We start from the raw sequence: 26988 nt of genomic DNA on the forward strand, positions 1-26988 counted from the left end.
ATGAATGAATGAATGAGTAGATATAGAGTGGCTTTTAGTGAACAAATAACAAATGTATATATTGTATTTTATGCATATTCTATATTCCTCAGCTGGTTTCTTCTCGCTGTCACTGTCATTACGTACTATGAAATGCTCGAACTGATACAAAAGTACGGATTAACAGCGCTCGTTTTGCTGCTAGTGGTTGCTACCAGCCACTCGTTTCATTCACTTGGACTTCATTTTGGCTACAATATCTTATACGTTCTTCTACTTTCATTGTTTGGCTTCAGCTACTACAGAGCCTGTGTAATAGAACCTGGTTATATATATTATACAGATGAAGAATCACGCGTACACGAATGGGAGCGCAAATCAGATGGATCGAGGAGGTTCTGCCGCAAGTGCAGGATATACAAGCCTGGTGAGGTCTTACTATCGCAGTGTTCAAATCTTACAGCTTGCAGACCGCTCACACCATTGCTCATCGTGCAACAGATGCGTGTACAAGATGGACCATCATTGTCCTTGGTGTCAGTATCTTGATCTCTCATAAAGCAAATCTGACTAACCCACAGTGTTGAATAAATGCGTGGGATTCTATAACTACAAGCTATTTCTCCTTCTGTTATTCTACGGTGCACTTCTTTGCTTATACGCGTTCGGGATGACGACATACATTTTAGTCGAATCAATAAAGCTGAATTTGTCAATCGAACCGTGGTATGCTCAGCTTGAGTGGGCATTTGTCGCTATCGAAACCTTTACTTTGGGATTCGCACTCTTAGGTTTCTTTATTTGGCACTGCACTCTTGTGGGAAGCAATAAAACGACAATAGAGGCATTGGAAACAGACAGAGCGCATAGAAGTCACAGTCCACGTTACACCGCGCCACCAACGTCACCAGAAAGTATCAGTCTCCCACCACCACCACCGTCTACAGCATTGAGTGGTTGGGAGAGAAGCAAATTGACACAGTTGGCACTGCTGAATATATTCGACAGAGGCACCAAGAAGAATTTCATAGATGTCTTGGGCTGGGATGATAATGCCAGGATATGGGGTTGGTGGGTCTGGTTCATACCTTCTAGAAATACTACTGGCACGTGAGTGGACAGTCCCTTTATCTTTTCCTTAACTGAGAGATTCTAGCCACGGCCAACCAAATGCATTCCCGGTGGAGGACGCTCAAGCATTGAAAGTTACCGCTATCAGGGAGGAACTAAACGACTTCTGGTATAATACGCCTTCAGGAGGATAGTAGAAGCAAGAGAATATATCCATCGTCAAGCTAGATAAGCGTATTACATAACGAGAGCCTCCTACAGAAGGTGCTAGAGACATGTATTAATATTTATAAACAATAAATCTAATTGCATTATCGACTATCTTGTGCTTTCTTTCCCTGTCTTCTCTTAAGAGACAACCACAATGTCGAAATTTCGTGAAGTGAGTGCTTAATCGAGAATAATCTGTATAATCTCACAAAGAGCACCCTAGAGTCTTCGTATACTGACGTACGTCGGTGTACCAGAGTCAGTTATCAATTGGAAGCCACGGTTACCATCGAGGAATTGGTGCATCTTTTTGGGCATCACTGGTTCAACTACGGCGTTATATGCATACGACAGGAGAGAAACAAAGCGTATCATGCAAGAATACAAGGACAGAGTAATCCATTTGTCCCAAGAACCAATCGGAGGGCCTTCTCAGCTACCAAGAAGAGTGCATGTTTACGCAGCTTTATATCCAGAATATGACGAGCCATCAGCTGCGAAATTCTTCAAGTTTTACATTAAGGTGTGTGCATTTGCATTGGTAGAATAGATTCTAACATATACCCAGCCGATATTGAATGCAGCGGCTATGGATTACATCGTAGAGAAGGGACATAGACACGGTGCACTCGCAACTACTATCAGAGAACGCATACAGGCTGAACGCAGGGAGACTATGGGCCTTGAACCACCGTCGATGCCTCCAAAAGCAGTAGAAAGCCAGCGCGATAGAGAAGGCGGTGTGGTATTAATTGGCAGACATACTGTCAAGGAGTACCTTGCAGGTTTAGCACAAGGCTGGAAATCTGGTGTTATTTCCCGTGATTTGCTCGCAGAATTGTCGAAAGTTGTTCCTTCATTGCCAAAAGCAGGCGAGGAGGATACATTGAAGGAATACGCTGAATTGGAGACTGTTATCCCAGAAATAGATATCCCTGTTACAGGTGCTAGCACCGGTGTCGCAAAGTATTTGACCTCCGCACCAGCAGTTATCCCACCACAGCCACCAGTGCTCTTAGTTCCATTCGTCGAGCTCGTTGGATTCTCTAAAGTTCCCGAGATGCTTATGGGCTTTTTTAACCACCGCGCTAAAGCTAGATTGGGTGGTGAGGCCGCTATGAAACTCATCAATCCAAATCTCCAGAAAGTCGAACCACCATATGCCGAAGACGATGAAGAGGGAGTTAGCTATGACGAACCATGGAAACAACCACAAGTTTTAGAATTCAAACCCCAAGGTGGAACTCTCTGCGGATTTGACGTCGACTCGGAAATGAAGATTAAGAAGACATTCGAGGACGTTCCAAAGGGTGTAGCAAGGAGAAGAAAGGAGTACTATGATAACCTGATTGAGAAACTTAAGAAGACCCGCGAGCAAGCTTCTAGAGAACTCAAGGAGAATGAAAGAAAGGAGAAGTCTGAAGAGGAGCTCCAGCAAGAGCGCATCGCAAAAGAGAAAGCCTTTAGAGAGGAGTATGAAGGCTGGGCGCTTGCCCGCAAAAACTCTAAAGTGCGTTACGAGCCTTGGATGAATGGATTGCATGTTTACAGCTAAAATTGTAACATATAATAGATAGACTTTTTTATAGAGAAGATGGCAGTATATGAATAAGTTATGTAAGAAATGTAAATTCTATGTATTTTATAGAGCTTTTAAGTGGCTGAAACGTAAAAATCTTACTATCAGGCATACGTCATAGCACCATGACTTCTTTTTGACGGGAAAGGCAACATATAAGACTATTTTTAGGATATATTAATAATACGATAAAGAAACTTGCTTGTTAGGGCGTAAAATTTGTATGACGTGTCTGTGAAGTTTAGCGACAACTCTCCAACTTAAACACCCATCATCGCAAAAACGAGCAAAATGTCCTTCAGCGATAACCCACTTGTCCAACAATCATCACAGCTTACTACGCTGCAAAAGTTTGAGTATGTATTTACTTTGTTATCTTACTAAAGACACACACTAATCGCACATAACACAGACTCCAAGGAAAGACTGCCGTTATCACAGGTGGTGCTAGAGGTTTGGGATTCGAGATGACTCGTGCACTCTGTGAAGCCGGATGTACTTCAATTGGTGCGTAATGTGGGGTTACATTGGGGTATATGGCGCTGACATCAACAGGTATTTTTGATATTCTCTCAGAATGGTTAGTAGATAGCTCTCGATTCTCTATCATATGCTGATATTTATAGGGGTGACTCTGCTGTCAAGGAGTTACACGCTTCATTCCCAAATGTTAGCGCGTGCGTATATAGCAATATAACAACAAATATCTAATATTCCTTAGTTCTTTCTACCAATTAGATGTTAGAGACCAAAAAGCAGTCGTCAGCGCCGTCGGTACGTGAAACTTTGTTTAGAACTAATGAAAATTAATAATATGTAAGACGGTATCGTAAGAGATTACGGTGGAGTTGACATTCTTCTGACATCTGCTGGTGTTGCAGATAACGTGAGTAAAAAACTTTGTTTCGGTGCGCCGATTACTGATACATGACTAAAAGATTGCTGCCGAGGTGCGAAAATTTTACCTTCCAACAACACATTAGCTCACAGAAGCATAGGATTACCCAGCTGACCGTTTCAGACGTGTAATGGATATTAACTTAAACGGAACTTTCTTTGTTGCACAAGCTATCGCTAACATTCAAATTCAAAACAAGAAGCCATGCTCCATGGTCTTTATTGGATCAATGTCTGGTAACATTGTCAACTACCCACAACCACAATGTGCATACAATGCCTCAAAGGCCGCTGTTATTCACCTTGCCAAATCACTTGCCTGTGAATGGGCACCACACAACGTAAGTTGAGCGAATTATGCCGGTTACGCGTCTAATAAGAGACAGATCCGTGTCAACACTATCTCACCTGGTTACATGAACACTGCCATCACCGACAAATTTGACCCTAACCTCAAGAAGACCTGGTACGAAAGAACACCAATGGGTAGAATGGGACACGTAACTGATCTCAATGGTGCTGCTATCTGGCTGCTTTCACCTGCATCAAACTACGTAACAGGAACGGATGTTCTCGTTGGTGAGTGTTATCGTCTGATTTTTATCCACAACTTACAAAACAACAGATGGTGGTTACTGTGCTTTGTAAAATACTAGAACTGAATGAATTTCCCCTTCATTTTTTTGATTAGTCTGCTTATCCTATCTTTGTTCACGACCATCAGGATCCAATAAAATTAAGTCGATAAAACTAAGGAAATTAGATAAAGTAAATAAGTTAGACGATAAAATGTCTAAAATTGCTACTTGGTCTGCTGGTGTATCCTATGAAGATGATAGAGATGAGGAGAAAGATCTGCTCAATGACGATGAATTCATCCTAGAATTTATAGACAACGCGAGATCTGCTAAGCTTAACCTAGCCATGAATGCTATCTATGAATTTGAAGCTCGTTTGAAGCAATGTGAGTTGTCTAGCTAGTTCGGTGTAGCCAACGACGCTGACAGTATATCACAGTCGACGAAAATACCATCAAAGGAAGTTTAGATGAATTGCTCGGGTTGTATAGTGCATCTACTCTCTCTCTACAAAAATTTAGATTGGAATACTTCAATTTCCTTCCCAAGTTATTCAAGCAATTCAATCAGTTCATAGACCATGCGATAAGCTGGCAATCGAAGGAGTTTACTAGACTCTCAAAGACTAGTGCATATGCTAATAACACTCACACGTTATTGCACCAATCATTGGCTATCATCGAAGCCCAGGTGGAGTCACAGGGAACCATATCTGAGCAGTCAATCAACTTATTGGCTTTTTCGCTTGATATTCAACTTTCTTTAAGGGATGCTCAATTAATGAAGCCTTCTATGTCACTCTCTGCATTCGTGTTAACACGTAGACTTATCCGTCAACATCATTCCATCATTCCTTCAGTCTTGTCGCATATACTCAACAAACCTAGTACCACATATGCACCATTGCTTGGTGTAGCTATCGATGTCGCTCTGCGCCTCAGAGCAAAAGGCGAGACCGAGAAAGGTGCGAAAGGCGGTCTCGGTTGGTCATATGTCAATGACCAGAAGGACAATATCAGGAAATTCTACGTCGACAACATCGTCGCGTCGAAGACTCCAGTTTCTGCACGTCATAGAGACGCTTTGCTCGATTACGTTGGCGAATTTGTCGAAAAGACTGAGTTAGAGAAGGATATCATCCCAGTCACAGAAAAGATGTTGCTGCGTTTACCTGACAACACTCTGCAGATTGTGATCTCCATTCTTACCAAGTACAAGGGAGATCTTGAAGGTATCATTACTCATTTCATTTCAGCTTTGGTCTCTGTCACAAAGAACCAAAACCCAGATGTTAGAGCACTAGGCCCACTTTTCGTACAGACTGTTGTTAAAGCAAATGACGAATTTGGAAGAGCTTTCGATTGGACGCCTTTTGCTAATGATATTATCAACATTCCAAAGACAAACAAGACAGCTTCACCAGACCATCGGTCTACCTTGTTCACTCTCTTGAACTACATTCCTACTGGTGATGAAGTATCCAAGTCTATCACAGAAACCCTTCCACCACTTATCGCTAAGGAAAACAATGATGGTGCCATCCAATCACTTACAAGCGCGCTCTCACCCCACCTTGCCCATGCCATCTCAACTGGAAGCACCTCTGCAAGCACTTTCACTCCTCTTGTTAGTGCTTTAAGCTCTACCAAGCCTGTCGTCAAACGTGCAACTGGTGCTTGTGTTGGTCAAGCTATCTGGTCTATCAACGATTTCACAACGATTGAACCATTTGTTAAGATGATCTTGCCAGCATTCGACGCTGAGCTTAAGGTTATGACAACGAATGCTCTCACTGCACCAGCTGGCGCACTTGTAGGTTACATTGTTGTTGCTGCTATGTCACATCTCGCTACCCTCGAGGGTGTTTCATCTGATGTGAAGGCCTTCAAAGAGAGCCAAAATATGAAGGCTATCACGACTCTCGGAGCCAAGCCTTCATTTGTATTGAATGACAAAGTCTATAAAAAGCTCACGTCATACACTGAGGAAACATGGTTCAGGAGATCGCTGCAAGCTGTAGCAGGTGATAGCAACATCGAATTCAGCCACGAGCTTTCCACAGCGGTTGGACAAGCCTTCCTCCACCTTGCTATCAACTCGCCAAACAGCGAGACCCGCAGAGAAACTCAAGAGACCATCCGTGTGCTCTCCGAGAAATCGACCGCTCGCACATCTGGCTTCATACTCGATGCTATCGCCATGTCTGTAGAGTCTGGTCTGAGCACCTCTAGAGTTGCAGGACCAGTGCTGGTCGCATCTGTCTCAACCTTAGCGGACAAATCCGAGCGTGAAGAAGCAGTCGCAAAGTCACTTCTTCTCGCCCATCACACCTTCGTTGATGGCAACAATCGTGGTACATGGATTGAGTTGACTCAACATGCTCAAGTTGATGCTCGTACACTTGTAAATGAACGCGCCAAGGAGTTGTTCGAAGTTACCAAAGCAGGTTCAGCTAATCCAAACACTGCTCAAGCCGCATCTAGAGCACTTACTACTCTCACTTTTGTAGCACCTTCATTAATCGTTCCAATGGCAGTTGAACAAGTCAAGCAAGATCTCGAACCAAAGTCCTTACACTTCATCGATACCGTTGCAGTCGGTATGTGGAGAATGCCGGAAGGTATTGCATTTGTCGATGTACTCGCGGCCAAAAACAATCAAGCTCAGGATAAGAATAGGAAGGGTTATGCTATTGAACAATGGGAGAATGAGATTAGAGAATCTATTGCAGCTAAGAAGAAGACTACGCAAAAGCTGTCACCAAAAGACAAGGCTGCCGTTGATGCCCAACTTGAAAAAGAAAAAGCAGTCAGAAACCATGTTCAGGAAGTTTACGAGAAGTTGCGCATTGGTCTGATGTCAGTGAAGGCAATCTCAGCTGCTCGTGTCGATGAGCTTAAGCCATACGTCTACGACTTGGTATTGCTTCTCCTTAAGGGTGCCTTACTCAAGGGTAGTATGCTTATTGAACATGATGCCGTTGATGCTTACTTGGTAGGTTTTATTCGCATTTAATAACTGAATTAACATAGCCTAGACACTTGCTGATTGTTGCGCTGAGAAATTGGGTGTCACAAAGCACTCAATCGCTTACGCTACCTTACGTGCTTACAACATTCCGTTCATCCCACAAGAATACTTGTTTGAGAACTTGGGTGAATTGACAGCACGTATTCTCTTGCGTGTCAAGAGTATCAGTGATAACAGCTTATTAGATGCTACCACATTAGGTTTCTTGATGCCGCTCATCGATAAAGTCATCCTCGAAACTGGTGTTGGAGTGTCTAAAGAAGACTCCGACGCAGCTGAAGAGCAATTAACTTTGTCTTTAGGTTTACTCTCCTCCCACAGTGCTGCCTTCTCTGATATCAACTACCCACGTGCAGCCATAATCAAGGTTCTTCTTAAGGCTATCGGTACATATACTAGACATTCAAAGGAGGCTTCAAGCACCTTGATCAACATCGGTGCATCAATGCGTGAGAACGCTACATTTGAAGAATGTGGCATTCTCATCCAAGGTACTCTTGCTGATGAGGTTTATGTTCGTTCATCTTGCTTGCAAGCATTACAGGTATGTTTTATTCATCAGTCAAAGCGACACTAACGATTTCAGCCGATCGATATCACCGATATTGAATTCCCAACTGAGCTCTGGCTTGCTTGTCACGACGAAGACGAGCAGAATTCAAGATTAGCCAATCACCTCTGGGATGACAATGGTTTGGATGTTTCAGAAGACTTTTTAGGAAAGTTGATACCTTACCTCGACCACGAAAACGTATACGTTAGAATTGCATCAGCAAAAGCCATCACTGGTGCTGTTGAGAACTTCCCTGCACAGGTGTCTGACACTCAGAAAGCTTTACAAGAACTTTACTACGAAAGAGCCAAGCCACTTGCTCCAGAATACGACGAATACGGTATGATCATACCAGAAACGCTTGACAGAACCGATCCTTGGGAAACAAGAAATGCTATTGCTGGTTCATTACTTACTCTTTCGACACTCTTCAGTGGAAATGAAGTCGTTGCTCTCTTTGAGTTCTTAATCACGGGCGAAGCACTTGGTGATGCTCATCCAAGTGTTAGAAGAGAGATGCTTGAAGTCGGTATCACTGTTATCGACTCACACGGCAAGAAATCTCTCCAACAGCTTATTGAAATGTTTGAACAAACCCTCAAGCAAACCTCTACGACCGAAATTCAGGATATGGTATTCGAAGCTGTAGTTATCTTCTTTGGTAGATTAGCTAGACATCTTGAACCAACTGATGAACGCGTACCAATTGTCGTTGACAGACTCGTTGATGCGCTCAAGACACCATCAGAACTTGTACAATCTGCCGTAGCCGACTGTTTACCACCGTTGGTACAAGCTAGATCAGAGCAGAGAGCACCATTAGTTAAGCATCTCCTCAACGAGCTCATCAACGCGGAGAAATACGCCGCTAGAAGAGGTGCTGCGTATGGTCTTGCTGGTGTTGTCAAAGGTGCTGGTTTAAGTTCTTTCAAGGAATTCGACATTCTTCGCACATTGAAGAAATCTGCAGAAGATAAGAAGAATATGCAAGCTAGACAAGGTGCTCTTTTCGCATTTGAGACTTTGTCAGGTACTCTCGAACGTCTCTTTGAGCCATGGATTCCTACCCTTATGCCAATCTTGCTCACTTCATTCGGTGATTCCGTACCAGATGTTAGAGAGGCCACACAAGATGCTGCCAAGGTCATCATGAGTAAGATTAGTGTGAGTATCGACTATTGACTTTACGTTCAACACTGACCGAAGTATTAGGGATACTGTGTTAAGGTCATCCTACCATCAATGTTAGAAGGTCTTGAAGAAAAACAATGGAGAACTAAGAAGGGCTCTATTGAATTACTCGGTGCGATGGCTTTCATGTCTTCAAAGCAATTATCTGTTTCATTGCCTACGATTATCCCACAAATCGCTGACGTTCTTACTGACACTCACTCACAAGTACGTGCAGCTGCGAATGCTGCACTTAAGCAATTCGGTGAAGTTATCAACAACCCAGAAATCAAGAGTATGTCAAACATCCTTATCAAGGCTCTTGTCGATCCTACTTCAAAGACGACTGTCGCTTTGACTACACTTCTTAACACTGATTTCGTTCACTACATTGATGCGCCTTCACTTGCACTTGTCATCCCAATTGTCGAAAGAGGTTTACGTGAACGTTCAACCGAAATGAAGAGAAAATCTACTCAAATTATTGGTAATTTGGCATCATTGACCGATTCAAAGGACTTCTTACCATACATGAAGGTTCTCCTTGAACTCGTTCACAACGTTCTCGTTGATCCTGTTCCTGAAGCTCGTGCTACTGCTGCAAAGACATTAGGAAGCTTGATCGAGAGATTGGGAGAAAACAACTTCCCTAACATGATTCCAAGCTTGATCAGTATGATTAGATCTGATACTTCAGGTGTTGATAGACAAGGTGCTGCTCAAGGTTTGGCAGAAGTATTGAGCGGTTTGGGTATGGAGAGAATGGAATCTCTCCTTCCTTCATTCTTGGAAGACACCAAACACAGTCGTCCATATGTCAGAGAAGGTGCTATCAGTTTGCTTATTTACTTGCCAACTACATTCGGTCACAGATTTACTGTCCACCTTGGTAGAATTGTCCAACCAATTTTAGGTGGTATTGCTGATGAATCTGAGTATGTCAGAGAAGCATCTATGAGAGCAACAAGAATGATTATTGCCAATTACTCCAACAAAGCTGTTGATCTTCTCTTACCTGAACTTGAACGTGGATTATTCGATGAAAGCTGGAGAATCAGATTATCATCTGCTCAACTCATTGGTGATCTCTTGTTCAGAATCACTGGTATCTCAGGCAAGATTGAAGTTGATGAAGAGAATGAAGAAGATGATGGACCAGAGGATACTTACGGACAAACTGAGTCTGCTAAGAACCAATTGGTTGAGGTACTTGGTGTTGATAGACGTAACAAGGTTCTTTCAGCTCTTTACCTCTCACGTTCAGACCAAGCACACGCTGTTAGAATTGCAACCGTACAAATCTGGAAGGCATTGGTACCTAACACTCCAAGAACAGTTAGAGAAATTATGCCAACTCTCATTGAACAAATCGTTACTATTCTTGCAAGTGAATCATGGGATATGCGTGAAACAGCAGCAAGAACATTGGGTGAAATTGGTAGAAAACTTGGTGAAAAGATCTTACAAGATGTTATTCCAACCTTGCAATCAGGTGTTGACTCTATTTCAGCACAACATAGGGAAGGTGTTTGTATCGCATTCAGTGAGTTACTCAAGAATGTCGATGGTGACAAGATTGAGGCACACTATAACGCCATCATATCTTCAGTCCGTAAATGTCTCGTTGATGATGACAAGAGAGTTAGAGGTGCAGCCGCTCAAGCATTTGATGCTATGCAATTACACATTGGTGGTAGCGCAATTGATGAAACGATTCCAACATTGGTCGAGGCACTTTCATCTAATTCACAATTATCTGTATCCGCATTAGAGGCATTGAAGGAGGTTATGACGGTCAGATCTGCAACAGTATTCCCTATCTTGGTTCCAGAACTCACATCATCTCCTATCACAACTTTCAAGGCGAACGCAATGGATTCACTTATCAAAGTTGCTGGTGATGCCGTTACGGAGCAAATCACAAGTATCCTTCGTGCATATGTTCAAGAATTGGAAAGCAAGCCTGATGATGAAGTTAGAGAAGCAATTGAAAAGGCGTTATCAAGCATGTTCAATGTTGTTGAAGGTATTGAAGGTCTTAACATCATTATGATGACTTTAATTGGCTGGGCTAAGGATGTCGAATCTACCAGAAGAGTATCCGGTAATAAGCTCTTCACAATATTCGCCAAGTCAACAGAAGAGGACTTTGAGTACTACAGATATGACTGGTTGAGACAATTGGTTGGCGCAATGGATGATCCAGTTGACGAGGTAATCGAAAGTGCAAGAGAAGCTCTTGATGCGCTCGTCAAATCAATACCTAAAGATGAACTTGATGAGACTGCCGTTCCATTGAGATCTGCAGTTGAAAACCTCGGATCATATGGTAAGACTGTAGCTGGATTCAGTCGTCCAAGAGGTATTGCACCACTTATTCCAATGCTTTTGGCTGGTTTACTTACTGGAAATGTCGAAGTGAGTGTCATTGTGTTTTTTATTAAGGATGAAACGCTAATAACAACGATAGCAACGTGAGAATGCAGCATACGCAATTGGAGATGTTATTGAAAGAACAGATGAGGTTAACATTAAACCATTTGTTATTCAATTGACAGGTCCTCTCATCAGAATTCAAGTGAGTGTTTTCAAATTATTAATGTCGCAAACTAACATGACTTGTAGGGTGAAAAGGTTGCATCATCTATCAAATCAGCAATCTTGCTTACACTCACGAAATTCCTTCAACGTATTCCACAGCATGTCAAGCCATTCTTCCCACAACTCGGTAGAATATTTGACAAAGCGAAGACAGAAGCAGATATGCGTGTCGTTTCCCTCAGGGCTGATGAAGCAATTGAAGCATTGGCTCAAGCCAGGGCAAGCATTGCAGCTAAATAAAAAAGGTCCAATTTGCATATGTAATAGAAAATATAATATATTTCACTCTCAAAACTATAAAGGGTGTCATACATCCGCCAGATAATTAAACAGCTGATTATTGCATTTAATTCGGTTGCTAAGCGACTTTTGATAATCTGTGTGATTTCATTGGGTATCTGACCAATCAGATAACAATTCTTACTTAAGTACAATGAAGAGTACATTTATTAGACGGTTCGCAACACTCAGACCTGAGATTGTAACAAAAAGCTTCCCTGGACCGGTTTCTAAGTCGATATCTAAGGATATTTCAGAAATTCAGGAAGATAGAGCACATCAGTTCATAGTTGGTAGGATAGGTTTATTCTTAAATTCTCAAGTCTTATCGCCTACTAGATTACGGTAAAAGCTCTGGTAACTACATTGTAGATGCTGATGGTAATACACTGCTCGATGCATTTGCACAGGTGAGTTCATCGCAAACTGGTCTATATAACAGCTGAGCACTACTCTAGATTGGTAAATATGCCTTCATTATGCTAGACTTACTTTAACAATCGGTAGCTTCAATCGCGATAGGATATAACAACCCAGCTTTGATTGAACTCGCTAAATCTGTGGGTTTGCAGGCGATAAGAAGACATAGCAACTAAATTGAAACAGGAAGAGTTCATCACAGCAGCGATAAACAGACCAGCTTTGGGTAACTTCCCTCCATCGAACTGGAAACAAATACTCGAGGATGGATTACTCAAGAAGACACCTAAAGGGCTCGAACAAGTTGGTTTACTATCATTATTGACGTGTCTTCTTACGCTTTTTGCAGCTCTTCACCGCAATGTGTGGATCCTGCGCCAACGAATCCGCATACAAAGCAGTTTTCATGGCCTATCGCGATAAACACCACGGAACTGGTTTCAGTGAGGAAGAACTAAAAAGCTGTATGCAAAATGCCGCACCAGGTTCACCAGAATATTCTATCCTCTCTTTTGAATCAGCTTTCCATGGTAGATTGTTCGGCTCGCTCTCAACTACACGCTCCAAAGCTATCCATAAGGTTAGTGACACGTTTCACATTTATCGCGGCGAAGCTCATTAGTGTAGATCGGCGTACCTGCATTTGATTGGCCGCAAGTTGCCTGGCCGGCTGTCAAATACCCTCTTGAAGAATATGGGGACTATAATAGAGCAGCTGAAGCTAAATCTCTAGAATTGGTGAGACAGACTATACGTGAACAGTGAGTTTTTATGTCGTTTTTCATATCCCTTTTTCTTACTCTTACGTCATAGCAAAACCAAGAAACCGGTAGCAGCACTCGTAGTCGAGCCAATCCAATCAGAAGGTGGAGATAACCATGCCTCTGCAGATTTCTTTAGAGGTTTGAGAGAAATCACCAAAGAGGAAGGCGTCTATATGATTGTTGATGAAGTACAGACTGGGTTCGGTATGTATAGTACTCTTACTATTGGAATCAGCTGATCCCTGCAAGGTGCTACTGGTTCATTCTGGGCTCATGACAAGTGGAACCTCGAGACACCACCAGATATCGTCACTTTCTCTAAGAAGGTAGGTAATTTGGCACGACGATGACCATTCTTAACCTTTGTTAAGGCCCAAGCTGCTGGTTTCTACCACAACTTTGACTTACGTCCTTCATTACCATACAGAAGTGAGTGCTGGATTAAGTGAATACTTAACGCTTACAATATCCAAGACTTCAACACCTGGATGGGTGATCCAATTAGAGCCTTACAAGCAAGAGAGATGATAAAATATATCGATAATCACAATCTTGTCAAGCATACAGAAGATGTTGGAGAGTTCATCTACACTTCTCTCAAGAACCTCAGTGGAAACACACCAATTGAAAATGTCAGAGGCTGGAAACAAGGTACATTCATATCGTTCGATATGCCAACATCGCAAGGAAGAGATCTCGTTGTGTCTAGTATGAGAGCTAGAGGTGTTAACATTGGAGGATGTGGTGAAAGAGCTGTGAGATTAAGACCAATGCTTATATTTGGTAAAGAAGAAGCGGGAATATTACTTGACACACTAAGAAAAGTAATCGCTGATATCTGAATTTATTATGTATACAATATAAATCAATACTAAAACAATAATTGAAATTGTCTGTCTGTAAAAGAGCGTGCTGGTATTCATAAAGGCCAAAGCAATAAACAGGTTTATAAATGAGGGTAATTAACTGATGACTGCAATTGATATGCTGTAAGAGCGTGTAAAGAGCGTGTAATATTCGTGTCTGATATAATGACGTTATTCCTTAAAGAAATTTCGTATCTTTAAAGAGAAAGCTTTAGATTTACGTTTAGAAAGTTTCGATGTAGATTGTCTAGATTCTCTTCCATCGTGCGTGCTCATATTGCTACTCTTAACGCTCCATTCGTCGAAGTTAGGTAGAAGAACTAATGATTGAGCTGAAGAGGTGCTAGGAGCTCCTAATTTATGGGAAGGACGATCGAGTGATGCTTGAGAAGAAGATAGTGAAGACGCGTAATTTGATGATGGATTCGCGTAAGGATGTGAAGGTACTGGTGGTAAGGGCATTCTAGGAGCTGGTTTCTGTGGTGGAATTACTCTAGATGCACGCATCCGTTGTAGAATATCCGAAGTTCTTGAATTTACACTAAAATTAGTGGATGTTGAAGAAGTTGGCGGTGTTAGAATGTCTTGATGTATCAGACTTCTTTCAACATCAATTGAAAGTCTATTAGAGAAAGCATCTGCTATTGTTATTTCATCCATCTTGGATTTACTATTCAAAGGGTATTTACGGATATTTAAATGACAGGTATGTGACGTCTGCCATGTCTTTGAAGGCCAACGTCCATGCACGACCGTCATTCCAGTCACTAAATCAGGGCGAGAACCAAAATGTATTTTACAAGAAATTAATTATTAAGTAAAAAGAAAATTGTAAATTAAAGTAAACCAAGGATCTTAATGTTAATGTATATCAGAGAAGTGAATGCCCCGAAATTTTTATTAGTTGATCTCAATATCTAGAATACATCGCTAGAAATTATGTGAATAGAATGTCATTAGATGTTTTGTCGTGCGCTTGCTTCATTACAGTCATTAGCTATCCTTTGTGCCCCCCTTAATGCCCTGTCTACAAGTCCACTAGCTAATGCGGATTCTGGAGTATGTTTTGACAGGTCTAGAAGCTTTCGTTAGATTTTTAAAGACATTTTCATACCTTTACTTTACCTTTTAATAACAAGACGTATCGAGTTACCCTTTGTGAAGGCATTACTGCAACGTCATTAAGTTTCAGCCTTTGGTGTACCTGGGAGTCATTAAGTGTTAACCTCTCTAAACTCTCTTCAATAGCCTGTTTTCGTTTCTTTTTAGTAAGAGATTTTTCATTTGTTGTTCTAGTTGGCTCCGTCTTTACTCTTCCTTTCTTGGTAATAGTGTAACTTTCAACCTTATCATGGGGTGATTGAAGGTAAAAGTCTGAATGTTGCGACTTGTTTGATTCAACAAACGACATCGATTTCCCTCTTTTGTTCCTTTTCTCCTTTTGCTCCCGCAATAGTTTATTTTGTGATATTGAATCTATCACATGTGGGTAAGCCCTACTCCAGTTAATGAAGACAGACTCTAAGTCCGTTTCTAAGCTTATGAAAGCCACTGCTACACCATAGGCTGAAGGGTCGTCGTCCAGACGTTGAAGAAGTTGTTGTGAAACTTGTATGAGCTCTGGTAAATGCTTCGCTAGTAGTTTGATATGCTTGAAGGACTCTTCAGGATTCTTGCTACCATTCTCATCGATTATTTGCAATGTAGTTGAAGGTCTGGTTTGAAATGTGGGATAGGATGTTTTAATAAGCTGTATAACTAAGTTAGATATAGAGAACTAAAGAAAAACTTTAACTCACCTCAAGCAGCTGTGAAAGATATTTTGCGTATGACCTCTCCGTGCTTGCTATTTCACGAATGATGAATAGCCTCTTTACCTCACTCTTCCAAGCAGGATCAGACATAATTTGATCTTCATTAGCTGGTATATCCTCAAAATTCGATTTGGTAGGCGATGGAGAAGGCGTTCGCACATGTTTATCATTAGATTTACCACCTAGGCTTGCAACAACATCGCTTTCAGCGGTACCAAAAACAATTGATCTCTTTCTATAATCTTTGAGTGCCTCGTAGAATAGATTATCATCGGTGATCAAGTGTAATGTTTGTGGGCGATTACTGAAGTTGCTAAGGTTGGTTAAGTTGCTCATTGGTGTTGGGGGGCCAGAATTGGTAGCTACAGTAGGACTACTATGGTCTGAAGAACTACTAACGCCAAGCATGTGCGTAGGGCTTCTCGGATCCCTCCTTTGGTTGTTGCGAATATACTGGGCTTGTGAGTGTTCTAAATTCTGCTGAGGTGATACGAAGTCGAGCGTTTGCGCGAAGGGTGAGATTTTGGGGATGTCAAGTCTAGGTGGAGGACTAGGACGAGAATGGATATGGCTACCAGGAAAGGGCGTGAAGGTAACACTATTTGAGGGAAAGGTCGTACTAGAAGGAGTGGAACTCTTGGGAGTTGGTATTCTAGGAACTGGAGGAATTGGGGGTACTGGGGGTACTGAAGGAATTTGTGAGCTAGCGTGTATTTCATCACTTTGTTCAAGTTCTTTTCGTTTACTGCGTCTTGTGCTCCTTTTGCGCAGTTTGTCTTTGCTATTGGTATCATTGTCTTGCTGTTCAGTCTCCTGCTTTGGTGTCTTACGGAGCTTATTTCTAACTCTAGAGTGCGTTCTCATTAATTTTTCTTGTTTCTCTTGTTTTTGTTGCTTCAATTGCTTGGATTGATTGTGGTCTAGCGATTTCGCTCTCCTAAGAAGATCTGGGTATAGTGCTTTCGAGCGTTCGGTTTCAGCGAAAACGTCCTTATCGGTTGTGCTACTAGAGTTGTTGAAGAAGTTAGAGATCTTTTTAAATGGTTTAAATGCTAAATTAAAGTCCAAGTCAGAAGACACGGGCTAAGATAAAGTTGGCGTACGTGATTTATATTTGTTATCGTACGCCTCAGAGAAAGATTTCCTAGGCTGTTTACTCATATTTGAGTGTGCATTAATATCCAGTCTGTTATTATCGCTGTTGATAGTCAGTTGGCTGATAGGAATGAAAGGCGTATTGTCTATGGCATTTTTGACATCTCCCATATCTCGGTACTCACAGTAAATATGTCTGGGGAATACCGTCTACTAATTTGTATTTGCAACCGTCTCCAGCATATGAATCAACTGAAGCATGGCTCATCAGACACTCGGGCTATCAATACGGGCTGAGAGAGGCGTTTTAGCTGTCTATCTCCTTGTCGTGGGTTACTAAGCCGTGTATACCTGGTACTTGGAGTGAATGAGGTACGAAAGAAAAAGGTGTGCAAATCCTTTTCCCCGCCTTGGAACCGGGATAAGTTTTTTAGGGTGCTCACTTAGAGATCGTGTATCTTGGATTATAAATATTCTCTATCTCGTATATATCTCAGGACATATCCCCGTCTGGTCAATGCACGGGGAGATGATATGATATAATAGTTCAGAGAATTTCCAAATAGCCTGTTTTATTAGTACACGCGCGAATATCTATTCAGTTGAGATTCACCCCTTCCCATTCAACCTTCATCGTCGCATAGATGAGATATGGACGATTACACTATAAATGAGAGTTTTGACGACGTATTCATATCTGAACCAACGCGAAAAGTATATCCCTTTATGGCTTTCTAGCAATCTCTAACTTCTTACTCCAGGCAATCGAAACAGCACGTAACACATTCGTTCCCCCACGGAATAGCGCGTCAATGAATAACCCATACAATATATCGCATAACTTAATGTCTACCCAGAGTAGCACTTCACGCCAACCACGTCAGTCTCGTTTCTCGTTATCAGCTTTGAAGTGGCTTCCTGGTGCGGCTAACACAATAAAACAGCAGTCAATTCCAGAATCACAGCCACCTATTCAACTAGCATCTCAAACACATTTACCATTATCCCCCGATCAGAGTTACTATCAGCAGGCTGAACCTTCAACATCATACACCCAATTTCAACAACCAGCACCCCAGCAATTATCAGCTACTCATACTAAAGATGCCGTCACTGAAGTTACTTTAACGAATTGGTACATAATGCGTCATATATCTGATCAAGGCAGAGTAGGTGTTGCAGTAGGTGGTTACGAATTAGATTTCTCGAATAGTCGTAAATCAGCACGTTCTAAATTCTTCTCAATTGATATACATAAACGTACAACAGAGACAGAATTGATCGGTAGTCGGAACATACGCGTCAATTTGATAGGTATGCTATCCTCGACAGGTTGTCAAGGTTTTCCAGAGAGCGTTGATGAATTATTCGCTAGTGGCTTTCCAGAAAATTGGAAAACTATACTAGCAAGAGCAGAAGATGAGTTCTACATAGGTAAACTCAAGGAACGCCATCGTACGATACATAGTATGAGCAAAGTACCTGAAAATGACATAAGCGTTAAAATGGAAGTTGACGACCTTGAAATTGATGAAAAACCAATTGTGACACCTCAAAAGTCTCAAACCACGAAACTAAAGGAGCGGGAAGCTAGAAAGGCTCGCGAAAGGCGGCTCAGAGAGGCTAGAGAGAAGGAAGAGAAGGAATTACAAGAAAAGGAACGGCGTGAAGCGAGAGAAAAGAAAAAGCGTGAAGCTAGGGAGAAAGAAAAGCGTGAAGCATTAGAGAAAGAAAGACGTGAAAAACGTGAAAAACGTGAAAAAGAGAAGAGACAACAAGAGCGCGAAAAGGAGAAACAAAAGCAGAAGGAAAAAGAGAGAGTATTGAGGAAAGAGAAAGAGAAACACAACGAGAAGGAAAAAGAAGCAAGGCGAAAGACAATGCACGACAAACCAAGCAAACTGGCGTCTCAGAAGCTACCGGTAAGCAGCGATGACAGCCGAGATGAATTAGACTTGATACCATCTGTCAAGGCTAAGCCTAGCATTGAAACCCTGAAAAAGAGGAAGAGCGCACCGATGCTCAACAAAGCAGCTAATAATATACCTTCTGAGCCACAAGGTACCACACCTAGTAAGTTTTAACATCATCCATATTACATTATACTGATGATAAACTCAGCACCATTCACTGACCTCTTCACTCAGAGGATACATGGTATTGACAAGCGTAAATCAAGAGGACCAACAAACTTATTCGATGAGCCCAACTCGCCTTTCCGCAAACTTGCTGAAGATCAAGGTCTCACATTTGAGCTACCTGAGCATGAATCTGTCACATTTGAAAGAAATTACCTAAAGAGAAAGAAGCGTGACAGAGAAGAAAAAGAGAAGCTTGAATCCGTCAAACGAAAAAAAGAGGATGAAGAAGAGCAAATTCGTCAAGAGAAAATACGCCAAAGAGCTGAGCGACAGTGGTATAAAGAAGAAGAAGCACGTCTGAAAATGTACAACGATCAGAAGCGACTCTTCGAAGTAGAGCAGAAGAAGAAGGAGGAACAAGAACAAGTCCGTCGTGAAGAACAAAAGAAGGAACGTCTACGCCGTGAAGAACAAGAGCAAGAGCGCCGCCTTCGTGAGGAAAAGGAACGTCTTCTCGAAATAAGTATGCAAGAGAAAGAATTGGAAGATCACAGAGAAGCTGAAGAGAGGAATGCAACTGAAAAAGAGCGTCTAGAAGGTATTGATTATGTCAATCAAGCACAAACTCAAGATATGGAAAGTCACCAGTGGTGGTTGAACACCATGGTCAAGGAGACTAATGAGGAGAAATTCCAGACAGACAGAAGTCCACAAAGGGAGAAATCAACTCAGGTAGGAGAACCAAAGGGTATTGTTCAAGATATAAATCCTAAATGTCAAAACATTCCTCCGCTATCTATCAAAGAAAAATCTCAAGAACTAGAAGATCAGCCAAATGATACGCTTCATTATGAAAATACAGAACAAGAAATGCTTACCTCGCCTATGATCTTTAACCAGCCTGAATTTTCCTTTGAATCAAGAGGAACACGTGCTTTTGAACAAAACATTAGCGTAGAACAACCCACAAATGAAACTCCACTTCCTCCAGTTATTCCTATCAACTCTCACCTATCACAATACGAGAAGTCCTTAGATGTAGAACCAGTTGAACTGCAGAAGCAACAAAAACTATCAGGAGGATACGAACAAGAGCAAGCCGATGAATTACAGCAAGATTGGTCACGACAAATGAATGAAGAACTTCGGGAACAAATGGACGATTATAGGAATGGTCCTATGCAGATGTTTGAAATAGAAGGAGGTTTGAGTACCGATTTGCAGAATGATGAAGTCGTCCAAACAGTAGAAATGAATAGATCACCCGTACTTAAACACCGTTTCTTGAGCTCAAATGTGGAGGAAGATGATCAGGTTGCAGATGGTCAGATAATGAGGGAGAAATCGAACAGTATAGCACACGTTGATGAGCAACTCGCTGATTCAACACCTGTCAACGATGTTGCATCCGTAAGTGATAGTGAGGATGACGATACAAATGAGAGCGCTAATGAAAAAGCCACGAACGCACACTCTGAAGCTGGAAGTCCACAAGATCGATCACTACAAAATGAAAAAGCGGGTGAGAATTTACTTGAAAGTGCGAAGTCAATAATGAAGAATTTGGCTTTTGAAACGATTGGGGGACGCAGTTTAAGACCACGACCTAAAGCTAGATACTCTAGAGAAAGTAAGCCAACAATAGTTACAACACTCAATAGCAACACATTCCCCAGAAAAGTCAGGGTTAGACCAATTAGACACTACATGTCTTTTTCAGACGAGGAGTAATAAGTTTTATAATTTGATAGCATGCATCTTTATTTAATAGTAAGATAATTTAAAATTTTAACAGTATTTGTGATATCTAAGATAAAAGTCAATAAAGATCAAAGGAAGACATAAGCCGCAAAGCAAAGAGTATCAGTGGGGTTTGCCCGAAGATATGCGTTGGTTGGTACGGGCGGTTTCCTCAAGAATTGTCGGAAGACCGTCGTGATAAGACATCATTTAATTTGCGTTTGAATGCGTGCTTATGTGAAATAGATTTGCTTACCATAGTAATGTTGGTATAATATATGTATATATATACTAAGTATAATGTCAGCTTCTATTCTAAAGACACCCAGACTGTCTTCTTTCTTCAGAAATCCACAATAACCTCAAGGCACTTGGCTCAGAGACTCTAGTTTGAAATATCGCGTAGATGTAAGTCATCCACATAATAAAGAGCTGCTGGGTGGGAATATATATCTCTTACACTAGATATGGTTAGCAAAGAAGTAAGAGGGGTGGGTGACTCAGTGTATTAAAAATACAGCCTTATAAATATCATCATGTTATGAATTTGCCGGTAATTAATGTCTTCCTTGTCACCCAATTTCTTATTACTCACTTTGTAGTTTGAGTTGAAGAAGGAATTTTTGTAAAACTGAAATTTATAGAGAGCAGAAATAAAAAATGTGATGATATCACAGCCTTTTCTCAAACAATCACGATGGTTTTATTCAACGCAGCTCAAAGCACTAAGAAGGTCGTCAACGTCGCATTGGTAGGCCCTGGCGGTGTCGGTACATCTGTCCTTGAACAATTGAGCAAATTAGAGCAATTTAAGCTTATTAGCATCACAAACTCTAAGGGTACTTACTTCAATGAATCTGGTATCCCATTCGCTTCTGCAAAATCTGAATTGGCTAAGGCCTCACCAAAGTGTCTCGAAAAGGAGGTTATACCAGCATTAGCAAAGCAGCAACCATGTATCTTTATTGATAATACTTCATCAGAAGATGTCGCAAAGCTCTACCCAGTCGCTTTATCACACGGTGTTCACGTCGTCACTCCAAATAAGGTCGGATTCAGTGCTTCACTCAGTCTTTACAACCATATCAAAGAAACTAGCGCAGCAAGCGGTGCTTTCGCTTACAAGGAAAGCACAGTTGGTGCTGGTTTGCCTGTTATTTCAACACTCGAGACATTGCTCAAGACAGGTGATAAGGTAACAAAGATCGAAGGTGTCTTATCTGGTACTATGTCCTACCTTTTCAACACCTACTCAAAATCAGGAAAGAATGATGATATTCTCTTCTCGAAACTTGTCTCAGATGCTAGAGATCAGGGATACACTGAACCACACCCAGGATCAGACTTGAGCGGTAGTGATGTCGCTAGGAAGCTTGCTATTCTCTCAAGACACATCCCAGGACTTGAGAACGCTCTCCCAGATGGTGTCGACAGTGTAGATGTACAATCACTCATTCCTGCTGGCTTAGACGGTGATATCAGTCCTGAAGACTTCCTCTCTGGACTCAAGAACCACGACGCACACTATGAGTCACTCAGAAAGACAGCCAATGATAACGACAGTGTACTCAGATACGTCGGTGTCATTGACGCTGCCTCTGGTAAGATCAAGTGTGGTTTAGAAACGTGAGTTTCATAACGTCATTTTGAAAATTACTAACATTCATTATAGCTACCCATCTTCTCACCCTCTCGCATCACTCACTGGATCAGACAACATCTTCCTCTTCCACACCGAACGCTACGGTGCTCGCCCCCTCATCGTACAAGGTGCAGGTGCAGGTTCTGCAGTAACTGCTATGGGTGTTGTCGGAGACTGTATCACAATTTCAGAGAGAGTTTAAGCGTATAAATAGTAAAAATGCATAATTATATAAATAATGATTAAAATTCGAACAATTCAGCGACTAAATCACCTTGTGTACCACTGACTGCATCCTTCTCTTCATCGGTTTCCAGGCTATCAAGTTTACGCTTGTGTCCACCGAAAATTCCAATAGTTTTACCATCATATAAGGCAGGGTTGTTTTTTATTCTACGACGAATTTCACTGTCAAACATGGTAATATAAGCATGATCAAGGAATTCTTCCATTGCGAAATTAGGCTTTGAGAAAACTTGTGAGAAAATTTGTGACATTCTATTAACACTGCTATGATAATGTGATTGATGGGTAGACATCTCCCAGAGGGAGCTATCTAAAGCATTTGAAAGCATTGGATCGGTTTCTTCTACTTTGTACATATCCGCTTCTTCTCCTTGAGCCATTCTCTCGGAGTGTATGAGATGCATACATCCTGGATGTCTCTTAAGGAGATTGTAAGTAAATGGAATCAACATAACGATTGCGGCTGGGCTCGCAGAAATGGACAACCTGCTGAGTCTCTTGATGAAAGCCGCAACTAAAAGTGCAGGAAGATGCGTAGAGCTTAAGAAGAGATCTAACATTCTAAAGAATCTCGCTCTGTAAAGCACATGTAAGACGTTGCGATCGCAAAGTGCGTAAAGTCGTCTATAGAAATCTGGATAGTCGCTAAGAATGATTAGAAAAGTGATAGATGGATTGTCTATTACTCACAGATTGTGATCCCTCATCAATCTCCACAAGGAATTCAAAGCTAGGAGGGCATTTACACCACCAATGTCACAGCAATCGCTAAGCCAATCTGCCAAACTAGCCCTTTCTGATGGCTTAAGGAAAGGTATGACAAGTTGATGGAGAACGACTAAAGCTCTTCTGTTCTCGCTGACATCCAAACCCGTTGGGCATTTCAAGAGTGTAAGCCAGACACCGGAATACATCGCCCTGTGAGCACTCAAATTGATAGTGTCACGCACTTTACTCTTCTTTGCGTTCTTGTCTGTGGCCTTCTCTTCGTCTTCTTCTGTAACCATCTGGTCGTAGTATGCAGTCCAATCCTGACTATCGAGCTTCGTTTGTTCGAGGTTGGATTGTTTGACTTGCTCTTTCTCCTGTCTGGCTATTTCAGGTACCCAGAACTCGTCAATTTCTGATTGATCAGTTGGCATAGTGTGGATGTTTTCTAATATACTCAAGACATTAGCTGTGAGGTACTTTGGACGACTTTCATTTTTGATATCGAACTCTCTAAGTAATGAAATAGTTTCTTTAAAGAAGAAGTAGCGAATATCGTCACACTTTCCAGGCCATTTGTCTATCCACTCTTTGCGTACATCATCGATGATTGGCTTTTCAGATACCAACAAGGATCTTACTAATCTTCTAAACGATTCAATAGCGAATTGAGGTGTAGCTGGTTTAGTTTTGTTTGAAATGTAAGATGATTCAGTGCGTATGAGTGACATTGATATATGTAAGGAAGTAATTCTTAAACTGTGCTCATTGGAATAGAGTAATTGACCTAAAATGATAAAGAATTTGGTGTATTTATCGAGTAACCACTTTTTAGTGATAGTGATAGCTTCATTGTCGGAGGTTGATTTCAAACCGAGTATCCTATCTGATACTAGCAAACTACTAAAGACTCTTTGTAAAACGAATAGCGTTTTATGCTTAACTCTGCCGTCTACACTATCAGATTCGAGATAAGTGAGTAAATCCTGTATAGGATTGAGATCGGTGAGGCTGGATAACTTTCTCTCTAATTCTAAAACTTTATCTGAGGATACTTTCAACTTTTTCACCATTTTTTGATAGAATTGAAGTTGGGAGTTAGGAGAGAAGACTCTTCACTTTGATCTACCAGGATGTTTTCGAGTTTTGTTAGATTAGGCGCTAGACGTACGCAATTAACGACTAAAGGTGGTAATAAAGAGTATTATAAAGGTATTTACTTGCTTTTATAATTTATTTTCACTCATAAACTTTGTAGGTACAAGAACGGGTTATATTGATGGATACAGAACTGGCCCTGTCGGTAAACATGCAGGAAAATCAAGCAATACTTTCATTATAGACGATAAAAAAGCTAGAGTCTTCGTTGCACCAGCTAATTTCCACAAAGAAGAACACGTTTTGAAGCCATACGTAGAGCGTAACGCAGAAATCGATAAGCCATGGTCAATATTGGTAGCTGAACATCTCATAAAGCAGAATCAACCGTCTGCAGACGCTGAGGATGAAGCTAGGCGGGTGCTTGAATCAACGACTCAGTCACTCAACGAGTACAAACAAATAAAGTCTGGATTGAACAAGAAGGATAAGAAGGAGATACACTTATTGGAGCGTGCTTTTGGTAAAAAGAGAGTCTCGAAACTCCTTTTAGAACACAAAGTTAAGGGTCCGTCCAAGCACTCGAGAAATACCTACGCATCTGGTATGGATAAGGAGAAATATAGGGAAATATTACAAAGTGTACAACAACAGGTATCTTAGTCATCCATTTCGAATGTAGTATCCTCGTTAGTTTTCGTCGCTTCCTTTCCTGGTTGTGCTAGCTCAACCGGTTTGTGCTCAGAACGTGACATAGCGGCTGGGAAGTGACTGAGACCTGTGCGTTAAATGTTAGACTGCTTATTTATCGAAAATAAAAACACGTCATACCCTTAGGAGGTGTATGAGAGAGTGGGCTGCTAGCCAAGGACAACAACTGGTCTCTACTGTAAACTATCTTTGTACCGCCAGGTGTCGAACCGTAGAAATTGTTACCAGTTGGCGTTTTTGATAAGTTCAATCTGCTCGCTTGTTTTGGAATGTCCATGGGTGTGTACTAGCAAGGCAATCGAGAATGCAAGACACAGGGATAATAAAATAAAATAAATTACGCCATTTAAATGACAGTACAGCGTTTATTGATTACTAACTTCACTCTATCCGGCTCCCCCTCCACCGAAAACAGGCATTTTTAGTTTTCCTAACGAGCTGATAGTGGAGATAGTCCCTTGAAAGCTTAAAGCGATCATTAAACGTTAAATGGTGATTGCTAAAAGAATACAGCAGTCGTTCAAGTTAGACGCGTACCGGCTAAACTATAACGCTGGACAATCCATATTCCCGCCAGGCACGTCCCTCCCGACATCCGCAAGTTCATCGAGTTCTGGTCTCTGCGCCAGCATCAAGAAGCCAGACTTTGGTATATCTAGTTTATCACTCGGTACACTGACACACCACACTCTCCCGGAGAAAATCAGGTTAGCTGCACGACACGGATTCGATGGAATAGAAATATTCATTCCGGACTTTGAGGACTTTGTTCGCCAATGCGGATTTGGTATGCACAGCCAGATCGTTAGTGAACATGTTCTAGCGCCATCCTTTGAGGAGGGTTGTGCGTCAGCAATCAGCGCACTATGCAAAGAGCACTCTCTAAAGATACACTGTCTCCAGCCTTTGCGAGACTTTGAAAACATAGGCGATAATGCCGGTCTCCTCAACAATGCCTTAACAAAGGCTGATCGATATCTTCGAATAATGAAACATCTAAATACAGATTTATTACTCGTTTGCTCTAATAACCTCGCTCCACTTTCCCCACTTTCCCTTCCCGGCGCTAGTTATATCAAATATAGGGATGCTCAAGTGCGAGCACTCAAGGAGCTTGGATTACGGGCATCAAAATTGGATTTACGCGTTGGTTATGAGCCGCTCGCTTGGGGTACCGTCATAAACACTTGGGAGCAGGTCTGGGATGTCGTCAAACGCGTCAATATGGACAACGTGGGTGTGATATTAGACACATTTAACTCACTGTGGGTATTTTACTAAGTTTAGAAACACCACTAATGTTATGTTAGGGCAAATTTCTACGCTGACCCCTCTAAGGCATACGGAGTTAAGGATGGCATGACAATAGATAAATTATATCAATACTTAGGAAACATATTCGACAATATACCACCAAATAAGCTCTTTCTTTTACAAGTGGCAGATGCTGAGAGAGTTACAGAGAATAATACGTTCCAAACGTCGCGTAATGCACCAGCGAAGATGAAGTGGTCGCGCACATCACGACTTTTCCCATGCGAGGAGAACAGAGGTGCTTATCTTCCAGTACAGGAGTACATGCGCACAATAATGGATTTGGGATATACTGGACCGTGGTCGTTAGAAGTCTTTTCATCCTGTCTCGAAGACGATAAGGAAGACGCACCGGCTATCCTAGCTCAGAGAGGTATAGAAAGCTTGGAGAAGCTCTACTCACGTATCGCTTATGACGTCTAAGAATTTCGATAAATTTATTTCCTCTTTGTTTATACTGGTTGTAGGGAAAACTATATGCTATATTAGCCATACTGTTATTAGTTATTGTAAATTGATAGTTCTACTTAATAAATGCTTGC

General features: G+C 41.5%; 13 protein-coding genes across 13 annotated transcripts; 9 read left to right on the plus strand and 4 right to left on the minus strand.

Annotated features, from left to right (window-relative positions):
- The first annotated feature begins 90 nt into the window (after positions 1 to 90).
- On the plus strand, positions 91 to 1368 carry WALSEDRAFT_32725 (zf-DHHC-domain-containing protein). Its single transcript, XM_006958563.1, has 4 exons — positions 91 to 406; positions 450 to 515; positions 561 to 1089; positions 1136 to 1368. Exons 1-4 carry the CDS (start codon positions 133 to 135, stop codon positions 1242 to 1244), a joined length of 978 nt encoding a protein of 325 aa, XP_006958625.1. The 5' UTR covers positions 91 to 132; the 3' UTR covers positions 1245 to 1368.
- Positions 1369 to 1413: 45 nt separating this feature from the next.
- On the plus strand, positions 1414 to 2843 carry WALSEDRAFT_69137 (hypothetical protein; the record flags this gene model as incomplete). Its single annotated transcript, XM_006958564.1, has 3 exons — positions 1414 to 1432; positions 1484 to 1783; positions 1829 to 2843. Coding segments are annotated over 3 exons (1306 nt in total), but the record flags the coding sequence as incomplete, so codon positions are not given.
- A 262-nt stretch (positions 2844 to 3105) lies between these two features.
- On the plus strand, positions 3106 to 4407 carry WALSEDRAFT_32727 (NAD(P)-binding protein). The gene is made up of 10 exons (XM_006958565.1): positions 3106 to 3195; positions 3252 to 3346; positions 3395 to 3419; positions 3466 to 3516; positions 3561 to 3613; positions 3661 to 3725; positions 3778 to 3789; positions 3838 to 4077; positions 4123 to 4315; positions 4362 to 4407. Exons 1-10 carry the CDS (start codon positions 3131 to 3133, stop codon positions 4382 to 4384), a joined length of 822 nt encoding a protein of 273 aa, XP_006958627.1. The 5' UTR covers positions 3106 to 3130; the 3' UTR covers positions 4385 to 4407.
- Positions 4408 to 4525: 118 nt separating this feature from the next.
- Positions 4526 to 11908, plus strand: WALSEDRAFT_64541 (ARM repeat-containing protein; the record flags this gene model as incomplete). The annotated part of the gene is made up of 7 exons (XM_006958566.1): positions 4526 to 4700; positions 4754 to 7308; positions 7352 to 7888; positions 7931 to 9061; positions 9110 to 11485; positions 11538 to 11645; positions 11693 to 11908. The coding sequence occupies 7 exons, from the start codon at positions 4526 to 4528 to the stop codon at positions 11906 to 11908; spliced, it is 7098 nt and encodes a 2365-aa protein (XP_006958628.1).
- A 75-nt stretch (positions 11909 to 11983) lies between these two features.
- Positions 11984 to 14010, plus strand: WALSEDRAFT_32728 (4-aminobutyrate transaminase). Its single transcript, XM_006958567.1, has 11 exons — positions 11984 to 12240; positions 12287 to 12357; positions 12406 to 12409; positions 12455 to 12507; positions 12554 to 12670; positions 12717 to 12947; positions 12995 to 13128; positions 13181 to 13335; positions 13381 to 13457; positions 13503 to 13560; positions 13606 to 14010. The coding sequence occupies exons 1-11, from the start codon at positions 12102 to 12104 to the stop codon at positions 13971 to 13973; spliced, it is 1407 nt and encodes a 468-aa protein (XP_006958629.1). The 5' UTR covers positions 11984 to 12101; the 3' UTR covers positions 13974 to 14010.
- Positions 13964 to 14724, minus strand: WALSEDRAFT_60501 (hypothetical protein). Its single transcript, XM_006958568.1, has one exon. It carries the CDS (start codon positions 14655 to 14657, stop codon positions 14169 to 14171), a length of 489 nt encoding a protein of 162 aa, XP_006958630.1. The 5' UTR covers positions 14658 to 14724; the 3' UTR covers positions 13964 to 14168.
- A 229-nt stretch (positions 14725 to 14953) lies between these two features.
- On the minus strand, positions 14954 to 17077 carry WALSEDRAFT_28916 (hypothetical protein; the record flags this gene model as incomplete). Its single annotated transcript, XM_006958569.1, has 4 exons — positions 14954 to 15079; positions 15112 to 15747; positions 15797 to 16863; positions 16915 to 17077. 4 exons carry the CDS (start codon positions 17075 to 17077, stop codon positions 14954 to 14956), a joined length of 1992 nt encoding a protein of 663 aa, XP_006958631.1.
- A 674-nt stretch (positions 17078 to 17751) lies between these two features.
- WALSEDRAFT_57611 (hypothetical protein) lies at positions 17752 to 20718 on the plus strand (the record flags this gene model as incomplete). Its single annotated transcript, XM_006958570.1, has 2 exons — positions 17752 to 18979; positions 19028 to 20718. 2 exons carry the CDS (start codon positions 17752 to 17754, stop codon positions 20716 to 20718), a joined length of 2919 nt encoding a protein of 972 aa, XP_006958632.1.
- Positions 20719 to 21413: 695 nt separating this feature from the next.
- Positions 21414 to 23251, plus strand: WALSEDRAFT_60502 (hypothetical protein). Its single transcript, XM_006958571.1, has 2 exons — positions 21414 to 22353; positions 22400 to 23251. Exons 1-2 carry the CDS (start codon positions 21425 to 21427, stop codon positions 22569 to 22571), a joined length of 1101 nt encoding a protein of 366 aa, XP_006958633.1. The 5' UTR covers positions 21414 to 21424; the 3' UTR covers positions 22572 to 23251.
- On the minus strand, positions 22570 to 24310 carry WALSEDRAFT_46278 (CBF-domain-containing protein). The gene is made up of 2 exons (XM_006958572.1): positions 23306 to 24310; positions 22570 to 23260 (listed from the first exon to the last, which is right to left on the minus strand). Exons 1-2 carry the CDS (start codon positions 24052 to 24054, stop codon positions 22612 to 22614), a joined length of 1398 nt encoding a protein of 465 aa, XP_006958634.1. The 5' UTR covers positions 24055 to 24310; the 3' UTR covers positions 22570 to 22611.
- Positions 24311 to 24445: 135 nt separating this feature from the next.
- WALSEDRAFT_60503 (hypothetical protein) lies at positions 24446 to 25517 on the plus strand. Its single transcript, XM_006958574.1, has 3 exons — positions 24446 to 24535; positions 24582 to 25199; positions 25253 to 25517. The coding sequence occupies exons 1-2, from the start codon at positions 24457 to 24459 to the stop codon at positions 25082 to 25084; spliced, it is 582 nt and encodes a 193-aa protein (XP_006958636.1). The 5' UTR covers positions 24446 to 24456; the 3' UTR covers positions 25085 to 25199; positions 25253 to 25517.
- Positions 24446 to 25572, minus strand: WALSEDRAFT_69144 (hypothetical protein). The gene is made up of 3 exons (XM_006958573.1): positions 25253 to 25572; positions 24582 to 25199; positions 24446 to 24535 (listed from the first exon to the last, which is right to left on the minus strand). Exons 1-2 carry the CDS (start codon positions 25407 to 25409, stop codon positions 25081 to 25083), a joined length of 276 nt encoding a protein of 91 aa, XP_006958635.1. The 5' UTR covers positions 25410 to 25572; the 3' UTR covers positions 24446 to 24535; positions 24582 to 25080.
- Positions 25573 to 25621: 49 nt separating this feature from the next.
- On the plus strand, positions 25622 to 26975 carry WALSEDRAFT_57615 (xylose isomerase-like protein; the record flags this gene model as incomplete). Its single annotated transcript, XM_006958575.1, has 2 exons — positions 25622 to 26397; positions 26443 to 26975. The coding sequence occupies 2 exons, from the start codon at positions 25622 to 25624 to the stop codon at positions 26867 to 26869; spliced, it is 1203 nt and encodes a 400-aa protein (XP_006958637.1). The 3' UTR covers positions 26870 to 26975.
- Between the last annotated feature and the right edge of the window lie 13 nt (positions 26976 to 26988).

Source organism: Wallemia mellicola (assembly GCF_000263375.1).
Source record: "Wallemia mellicola CBS 633.66 unplaced genomic scaffold WALSEscaffold_11, whole genome shotgun sequence".
Classification (NCBI taxonomy): Eukaryota; Fungi; Basidiomycota; class Wallemiomycetes; order Wallemiales; family Wallemiaceae; genus Wallemia; species Wallemia mellicola.